The sequence below is a fragment of the Sipha flava genome, unplaced genomic scaffold, assembly GCF_003268045.1.
Source record: "Sipha flava isolate LNK unplaced genomic scaffold, YSA_version1 0_pilon_pilon, whole genome shotgun sequence".
NCBI classification, from domain to species: Eukaryota; Metazoa; Arthropoda; class Insecta; order Hemiptera; family Aphididae; genus Sipha; species Sipha flava.
Genome location: NW_020271713.1, coordinates 1,154,333 through 1,165,137, shown reverse-complemented (window position 1 = coordinate 1,165,137; position 10,805 = coordinate 1,154,333). Strand labels below are relative to the sequence as shown.

At 25.3% G+C, this 10,805-nt stretch overlaps 1 protein-coding gene across 1 annotated transcript; it reads left to right on the top strand.

The window, feature by feature from the left end:
• Positions 1-2,481: 2,481 nt before the first annotated feature.
• Positions 2,482-6,631, top strand: LOC112688420 (eukaryotic initiation factor 4A-III-like). Its single transcript, XM_025561623.1, has 10 exons — positions 2,482-2,765; positions 2,848-3,050; positions 4,023-4,155; positions 4,212-4,345; positions 4,527-4,615; positions 4,683-4,821; positions 4,888-5,003; positions 5,160-5,267; positions 5,501-5,628; positions 6,556-6,631. Exons 1-10 carry the CDS (start codon positions 2,648-2,650, stop codon positions 6,570-6,572), a joined length of 1,185 nt encoding a protein of 394 aa, XP_025417408.1. The 5' UTR covers positions 2,482-2,647; the 3' UTR covers positions 6,573-6,631.
• Positions 6,632-10,805: the final 4,174 nt, after the last annotated feature.

The following is a 10,805-nucleotide window of genomic DNA, read 5'->3' as shown; positions in this document are numbered from 1 at the left end:
ATCGCAAGTATGGCGTTATGCGTAAAACAAAAGGTTCGTGTGGACGGTACAGAACGAGATGTACATCGTATACGATGACTTATCAGTTAAATTCATTTTGAACAGGACTATTTGAAGTAATAGAAGTACATATTAGGAAAAAAAAAGGAATACAAAGAGGTAGAAGAGGTGTAATAGTTCATAAGAATAATGTAAAAAAATATTATAATGATAAAATAGAATATAATATATTATGTAATTATATAATAGATATATAAAAAAAATAATGTATATATATAACACCTATAAATAAGTTAAAAAATATTAATAATACAATAGGAATGAAATTAAATCATCTAGATAAATTATCACATTCTGTTGACAACTTGGAGGAATTAATAAGTAAAGAGGAAGAAAGACAGATAAATAAACAACATAAATAGATACATTCAAGTTTAATATATGTAACTTTAATTTTGAGAGTATTATCAATGGTTTTAATAATAATTGTGTATGTAATGATAAAGTATAAAATACAATGTTATAAAAATAAACGAATTATAGAAGAACCTAAAATATATAAGTTATCAAAAGGGATTTAGAGGATTACGAGTTAGGAAATATAGAAGAAAGAGAGAAATTAGAAGTGAGAGAAGAAGGAGTTCATCCACATATAATCAATAATCACTTGATACGATAATTTTAAGAATAATTAATTTTTTATTTTAAAATTAAATTGAGGATAATCAAATTGTAACACCATTACTTGGGAAAATGCATAATTATGAAAATAACTGGATATCTTGGGCAATAACAATTTTATTTCTACAATTGTAATGATAAATATTTAATAGTTAATCGCAGTTAATCACAATAATATTTTATAGTTGAAATAATAATTCAATGAATATTAATTTGGTTTAAATGGGAATGATAAAATATTTCAATGGTAATAGAATAATAATATTAATATAAGGTTTTGAAAAATTGTATTTGGTGAATGGGTAATACTAACATTAGTAAATTAAGTATATCACATTTTAAAAGTTTGCATGTTTAAAAACAAATTTTAAATTACTAGCTAAAGTAATAATTAAATTGTATTCTGTTTTAGAATTAAAAAAAAAAAATATTCAGTGTTAAAAAAACAAAAATATTAACATTTACTAAATGTTCTATATAAAACATATATATTTTCGGAATGTTATGTTAAATAAGATTTTGAAAAACTTAAAAAGCTTGGAAAATATTGTAAAAGATTTCTGTCTTGCAGACCGAAACCTTTTTTTTAGTGGGGAGGTGTTATGGGCTTCCATATATCATATAGTATATTGCGCTTATATTCATGTAATACTTGATTACCACTATATTTAAAATACAGGAAATGATAATGTTACATTATATTCTTTTTATAATCTAATTGCCGGTCTATATAACCAGAAACACTATGTAATAAAAATGTACGAATGACAAAAGGTAATAAAAATAATCAGAAATACTGGATATTACAAATGTACTAATTACGAATAACAAAGACGATTAAGCACTAAAACAGCGAGGGCAACAGTCCACGAAGCCATGAAGTCATAAACCTATTCCTGGAAGTCGCCAAAACAACGGGAGCAGTATCTTTATAACGTCAATGGAGCAATATAAAAGAGGGACGGAAACAACTACAATTCAGATGAGTTCTAGTCACGAAACTAAAAACAACTTCACGTCACTCAGTATCAGAATTTTGTTAAACACTTTGAATTATAAAATAAACATATTAAATGTATTAAAAAGTTAAAGTCTCATATCTAATTAATTAAAATTAAATACATCTTCGACTACACAATTTAAAATTGAGCCAGTGGAACGTAACATCTTATAACACAATAAAAAAATTCAAAATGAATTATAACTATTCTAGCATCCAAACTGTACCGCAACTAGAAGTGGGACTGGGGGTGATCAGCACTGTCAAGGGGCCTCAGCTTAGAAAGATTGAGGACTCAAAATGCCTAGAATTTATTGTACTGTATACATTTGAGAGAATATCAAGACTAGTGGCACAGTAACTATTTTTCTTTATTTTCCAAATTATAGTTTTGTCCCCTAATATCCGAGAGAACAATTTCCCCCGCCCCTTTATCTGATGACACTGCAAAGACATAAGATAAATTGAAAAATAACGAATATTCTAATTCACTGTAAATATTAATAGAGCTAATAACGTCAAAGTTTAAATGGTTTATCATATTTATAGATTTTATATTATATTTAGTGATAACAAACACTGGATGATAATGAAACTATCGTTAATTTCAGCCATGATAACTGCTCCGAAAAACTAGCTTACGTCACTGTCGCTATCATCTCGTGATGGAGGTATGGTGCCGAGCAATATTGCCAACCACGACGCAGCGATGAGACAGCACTGTGGTGATGGTCTATCACATTACGCTATCACGCGTGCCGTTGTCACTTAACCTTGATTCTTTCAAGCCTCATGTTTTTAGCTTTGTACATTGTATTTCGTTATTTAACATTCTGTTCGTTGCTGTCGTTTTTGAATTGGCGCATTCACTTTGTCGTTTTTTTCATTTCACATCATTTGATCGGCGAATAAATAAAAACCATTGAACATTTTCGTGTGTGACTCGTTACTACGAAGATATACAATATGGCTAGCAGAGGTTTGTTGAATGATGAATTTGAAACAAGTGAAGACGTCGAAGTAATATCTTCATTTGATAGTTTTAATCTTCGAGAAGACCTCATACGAGGCATTTATTTATATGGTGAGTTGCTTAAGCGAAATGCAAATCTCTTAAAGGCTATATGTTAATATTATTACATTTTATGTTTTAATAACTTTTATAGGCTTTGAACGTCCCTCTGCCATACAGCAGAGGGCAATCAAACCAATAATTGAAGGCCGTGATGTTATTGTCCAGGCTCAATCTGGTACCGGTAAAACTGTTGCATTAGCTATTGCAATGTTGCAATCAATTGACATTCAGCTCAGAGAGACACAAGTGTTGTGTTTGTCGCCCACGCGAGAGTTAGCTGTACAAATACAAAAGGTATAATTAACATATATTATTTACGTTTATTGAAACATATTAATCGCATAATAAGCAAAATTGTTTGAATTATTATATTCAGTACTTAAGTAATAAATTAACAGAAATTGTAGTTGTGTTTTGAACGTACCTTAACAAAAATAATGTGTAATATTGTAAAAACGTGGGCATGAATCGTCTAAGGGGGCATTCAAAATTATAAATGTTAGCAATAAAGCAATAAAAATATATACATTGGAATATTCATAATCAAAAATATTAGGATCGAAAATCAATAAATATCACATAATATCTCAACAGCCACCTTATCATTGAAATTACATTCTATTTATGTCTGCATTTACAACAATAGTTGATTTTAGGTGGAAAATGTGTAAAAATTCAATAGTAAAATACGTCATTTTTATAAAAACTAGTGGCATAATTTGGATTCGTCAGTGGTGTAAGCAATCACCAAAAATTATACCTACTTTATCTACATTTTTTTTTTTTTTAATATCCAGAAAGTTGCTCACAATTTATTTTACTGATTTGACCCTATAAAAATGAAAGAACTACATATTTCATGATTTTTCTCTCCTTCACTAATCTAAAAATGTGTATTATTTATATGAATATATGATGACAATTAAAAATACTGGCCATATGTCTGTTTAAGTGAACTAAATTTATCCCAAGGAAAATAATCTTAGTAATAAGATAAATTGTAAGAGATAGGCCACTACTCAAATACCACATTTGAATGAACTAAACTTAATAATGTATATTATATAATGAGTTAATGTTTTTTGATTTTCCAATTAATGCATTAATTAATTAATTAATGCTGTTTAAATGTAGAATTGAATTTTTCTGTGCTTTCGGCCACTGTATTTTCTGTAATAATAAATCAATAAAATGAATATTATGTATCATATTATATAATTATATGTATATGTATTGTATTAATAATACAATTAAACTATTATACAGATAGTTTTTGCATTGGGCGATCATTTAAATGTTCAGTGCCACGCCTGTATTGGCGGAACTAATATTGGAGAAGATACTATAAAATTAGATTTCGGTCAACATATTGTTTCTGGCACTCCAGGACGAGTGTTTGGTATGTATAATTTGTTTTTCAAGATCTATAGATATTAAACAGATTTGTTTCAATAGATATGATCAAGAGTAAAATATTAAGAACGCAAAATATTAAAACTTTAGTATTAGATGAAGCAGATGAGATGATTTATAAAAGATTTAAAAAACAAATATATGACGTGTATCGTTACTTGCATCCAGCAACTCAGGTATAATTAATTCATTTTTTACATTTTTTCAATTGTAAATAATAATGTTAAAAAAAATGAATATACCTACCTATATTAAATTAATTTTTAAATTTTCATAAGGATTAACTTTTCCTTAATTATAATTGAAGATAAATTTATTACCTGTCTTGTATTTCTTTAATTTTATTAATTTTTCTAGATTATTATAATATCTGCAACATTACCATATGAAATCATGGTTATGACTAACAAGTTGATGACTAATCCAATTCGGATTTTAGTAAAACGGTTTGTATAAATATAAATTATTATTGAAGTATCAACCTTATAATTAATTATTTATCTATGACTTTAGTGATCAATTGTCACTTGAGAGTATCAAGCAATTCTTTATATCTGTTGAAAGGGAGGAGTGGAAATATAATACGTTGTGTGATCTATATGATACACTTACAATATCACAAAGTATTATTTATTGTAACACTAAAAAAAAGGTTAATTATCAGATATTTATGGTAAATTTTTCTTAATTAACCAGTTGTATGTGATTGGTTATTTAGGTGGATTTATTAACAGAAAAAATGAAACAATCTAATTTTCATGTTAATTCGATGCATGGTGATATGCCTCAAAAAAAAATAAATGCAATAATAAAAGAATTTCAGGCTGGTCAAACGTGAGTCTAGAATATTTTCATTATTTTTTTCTTTCTATTTTATTTGTAATTATTTTTGTTTGTTTCTAATTTTAATTGATTGTAAATAAATAATTATGTTTATTGTTGTTTATTACTAATAATTGTAAGTATACGAATATATGTTTATATTTACAGGAGAGTTTTGATAACAAATGACATATGGGCAAGAGGTATTGATGTTCAACAAGTTTCTTTAGTTATTAACTATGATCTGCCCAACAACCGAGAATTTTATATACATAGGTAATTTAATATTAAAATTGTTTTGAATGGGAATTAAAATCATATTAATAAATTATATCATTTAATACAAAAATTGATTTTTTTGTATTATATAAATATATATATATATATATATATATATATATATATATATATATATATATATATATATATATATATTATATAATATGTTAAAAATTACAAATGAGATTATTATTAATATATTAAACCTAATAATACTAAAATATTTTTAGGATTGGTCGCTCAAGAAGATTCGGCAAGAAAGGTGTGGCAATTAATTTTGTAAAAAGTAATGACATTCATATATTAAGAGATATCGAACAATATTATTCTACGCAAATACATGAAATGCCCACGAATGGTGAGTTTGATTTTTATAAATAAAGTATTTGAACATCAAATATGTGCTCAAAGGATATTGAGCATTGCATGTTCAGTAGACTCTCAACAGTTCGAAAATTCGATATAAAAAGGTTTTCAATTTAGCGAAAGTATAAATTATCCAAGGAAAAAATGAATAATACAAATTAAAGACAGTTAACACTTATTACTGTACATATTTATTATTTAAAGCTGGCACACTAGGTACATACTCAATCATTATTTATTCCATATTTAATTTTAAAAAATCCGTTATTTTCTTTTAAGATTCGTTTTTGGTTATAATCTGGTCCATATTGATATCTCTAAGGCTGTTTTTCCCAACCTTTATGGTAGGACCAATAAATGCTATTTGTATTGATGACCTTCCAAAAAAAAAAAAAAAATGTAGTTATATAACATAACTAATAATTTAATTATAAAGAATTTTATCATATAATTAATATACTTAAACGTAATACTGCCAAATTGAATTTTGACAAATATATGATACTTACATTTTGATAATCAAGATATTTTTCTTGTCATTACTTTACAGTGATCCAACAAAAAAAATTCATGTTATATTTTATTATTATAATTATATATTTTATAAAACGCTGATATAAGGAGCTTATTCTAAATTATTTTATTTTATTAGTTATTTTACGATTTATTAGGGAAACCAAAATACGTGTTTTTTTCGATTTACAGACCATTTATTTAACTATCGAGAGTCTACTGTATTTATAATTATTAAAGATTAAAGTATATATGCATCCATTTAAACTACTCTTAATAATATTGTGAAAGTAACAAATATAAATATTTTATTCAAAATTATTTCATTATAAAATGTATAGATAATAAATCATTTTTAAAATGTATTAAATTAATCTTTAATATAATATTTATTTTTTATTTTTAGTTGCTGACTTGCTATGATTTGACCTAAAAGGAAAGACTACATTTATTATATATTAACTTTTTTCATTTAATTATTTTTAATAAAGCAATGGACTTTAAGCAATTAACATTGGTTTTGTTCCTTACTTTTCAATAGATGTATTCCATTGATGATTTTACTTAATATTTTCATTTCACAAATATGTAAATAAACAATTAATTAAATCCATGATTTTACATAAAAAAAATTATACAATTTTCAAACAAATAACAAATGAACAATTTTTCAATATTATATCATACATTTATTTAATATATTTTAATTTAAAATTCTAGGATTAGTTAAACTTTAAGTCAGAATAACTGCACTATCAAATTTAGGATATAACTATAGGAACTAGCTCAATTTAATATGTTATTTTTTTAATGTATCCATATAATTTTAAAGACGTAAAAAAATTAAGCTTAATTTTTATATAAACCTATTATAATTATATATTAATCCCATATTTTGGAAAATGCTTAGGTATTATATAAAATGTCAAAAATCACTCGGCAATATATATATAATACGAGTTTTGCCTAGGTATTATGTATAATGCCAAACTTAGAGTATGCAATATGGTGAAAACAAACAAAATTGGGCATCGCCTATTATTAACGACTTTACTTATCGTTTATCATAAATGTGCGGGCACGATTTAACGCAATAAAGATTAATATACTTTTACTACTATAATAATAATTCTGATACGATTTATATGAAGTCAAATTTTAATAATAAACTGTAAAAATTTTTTAAAAACTTCGCCACTTATACAATTTTCTTATTTGATGAAAAGTTAATGAGTTCGTAAAAATTCAATCCACAAGAATTGACCAAGGATTTTCAAAATGTTTTTGTTAGTGACAAAATATAAAATGTATTTGTGTTAAAATAACATTTTAAGCATTTCAAAATGTCACATTTCTACAACATATTATAATAAGTAAATAGTAAGTTAAGTAAAATATTTATATAATCTATACTAATATATAAAATGATAGCTTTTGTTTGTATGTAGGGGATAAACTCCGAAACTATTTATTAAATCGTCGTGCAGTTTTTTTTAAATAAAAGAGGATATCACAGAGAAGGGTTTTAGGCATAAATTAATTCCGATAAAGTTAATAAATAATTAGTTATTATTAATTAAAATAAACGTATAAATTGTATACCTATATATAAGTATAGATATTGTGCGGCACGGCTGACTGCGGGTTTCCAGCTATCTATAACCTGAACTTTTTTTATTTTGTGTGTGTTTTATTGGTGAATAGATATGAATAATTGTTCCGAGAAATAAAATACTTTCCGTACCATGTTATTTCAACAATTTTATTATCATAGGTTTATATGTTAGGTAAGTACTAATATTGTTAGCGTGTCTGTTTAGTTAGCAAAAACCACTCGAAGAGATGAGTTTTTTGGTATATAATGTTTCGCATATAGTAAAATGTTAGTATGGAATTAGTTATTTAATAAGTTATATAAGTTTTCTAGAAATTATATTTTAAAATAGAAAATTGTAAAAAAATTAAAAAAAAAATTATTATATTAATAATAATAATAATTATATAATTATTATATAATATATAATTTTATATATTATATATAAAATTATTATATATTATATTATTATATAATTAATTATATAATAATAATAATAATAATAATAAAAATAATAATAATAATGGTTCATGAGTCGGTAAAGTTCAATACGATGTTTAGTATATTTTTTCATCGCTTGGAGTAGGTACTTATTATGTACAGGATATATAGTCATGCCAAGGGCAAAATCTTCATTATCAAGAAGAACTTCAGATGCTAGAAGAGTTCAAAATGCGAGACTGTGATAGATTGCTGAACAACGACAGAATCGATTATCGAAAACGGTTCGGAGTAATTCGACCGTTCATGCGCTAGGATATTCTGTTCGAACTGAACTTCAATTATTACAGGAGCATGTACATATAGGAGAGAGGAGAACCCGTGAATCATGATTTCGACGATTAACGCGTCTTGAACAACAGCTTGAACGATCCAAGAGTAACAGGGTACAAAATGTAAGCTTCCTTGGAATCAGATGTGCCTTTAATTATAACTGCCAATTAGACTTCATCAATTTCAAAGAGATTCAGATAGGTAACAGGAAAAATATGCTCCAAATGTCATGCAAAAAAATGGAAAGACGAACCACTTGGCTTATGCTGCACGCAGGAGAAAGTAGATCTGTCACCTTTTCATGAACAGCCCGATATTATGCAAAGTCTACTAAATAATACACACCCGCTTTCTCCAAATTTCTTGAAAAAAAACTAGTTAGTACAATACGTTATTCGAAGGAAAGAAAGGTTTTGACCAACGAAACAATTGCTGCTTGTGTTTCACTAAGAACGACTAAAATTTAATAAAAATAATGTAATAAATCTTTAATTTTGTTTATAGTCTTAGAAAGTATAATTTTCTTTAGGGACGTAAACGATTGAAACCTGAAAATTAAAAATTTGACACTTGAACCTAAAGAGGTTCGCCATCCCTAGTATATAGAGTATTTTAATTTCCCATTATCTTCAATATACAAAGTTTACAGATTATATAATACCTATAATATACCTATAATGTATAAACTATGTTTAATTTATACTGCTTTTTTAATATTATTTATTATTGTTAATTAAATAATGTATTTTTTATAATATTTTACTATCAAATACAAATTGATTTAAAATTATAGTACCTACCTATTATAGTAAACCTTTTTGCAGAATATGTGTGATATGTCTATAACTATTGTGACTATTACTATAGTTATTAAAATTAATTTGTTGGTATTGAATTAAATTATAATTATAATTAGGGAATAAAAGTGTTGGACCCCTCCTAAAAAATTCTTGGGTACGCCCCTTTTTCATTACATACAGCTCATGTTTCTGTTGCTCATTCGAGTGAATAAATAAAAATACAAGTGCCAAATTGAATTAAATATTTATTTAATAAATATATTAAAAACCTACTGCATATAAAATAAGTATTAATAATAACAACACAAATAGTTCTTATATTAAAACTGTACCTTCAGTCTGAATCCTGTATAAAAAAAAACAACAAATAATCATAGTAGTAATAGTACCTATTAATTATTTTTTAAAAGGTTTAAAAAACAATCAAGATAGGTAACTTAATTTAACAAATATCTAAATAGAAAACATAAGGTTGGTAAGAAGTCAAATAAAAAATTCCAAAATTCTTTTTTTCATTTTGACAAATTTGTTGATTTGTTTCATCAATGGGTACAATAATATTTTTATGCATATGCAGCAAAGCTAAACCTGTTAGTTTATGCTAGCCTATTCTTGATCTTATATATATATATATATATATTATAATTATAATCCATATAATTTTGGTTTTGCTTCATTGAACCTTCATTGTAAATTTTTAGAAATTAAATATAAAGAAATGAGTTAATTTTAGATGGAACATGAATTAACACTTGTAAGTTAATTATATGAATTAAATAATTACATTGTTTATGAATTTATAAATAATAGTTAAAAAATATTTTTTAATGTAGGATTAAAATAAAAACTATAAATCTTTAATTCATTATATTATATATTATTACAATATATTAAATCGCAAACATAAATAAAAAAAATACTTATTGAGTATTTCTGTTTAACGAAAATAAGTGCAATAGTTTTTATAATAATAGTTAATAAAATAATTGAAATGATAAGAATTAATTTGGGTACCTATTTACTTGAGATTTTGTATGTATACAATGAAAATTGTTCTAATATTGTTCATAAAAAAATTAGTGGGAGTAAATAAATCGATTTACTATGAAAGTATAATATTCATTATCTTCAGCATATCTTTAAGTGGAAAATAAAAATATTTTAAATTTATCCATTTCCAATTAATAGTAAATACAGAACAAGAACAACTATAATATTTGGTAAAGGTAATAGCTATTCGGTAATCAGTATACGTATTTTAACGAGTAAAAATAGTGTCACGGCTGATTCTGTTTCCTTCATAATTATGTATATATATGTATATAAAACTTATCACCAAAATAAACTTAATTAAGTGGCTGAGTGGGCTACACAGGAGTGCACACGAGATATGTCAGGTGTGTTCGAGCAATTCCAGAATGCTGTAAATAGGGCCCTACGATTTAAAGTGCAGCCACACCATTATTTTTCTATATTGTTATAGATTCT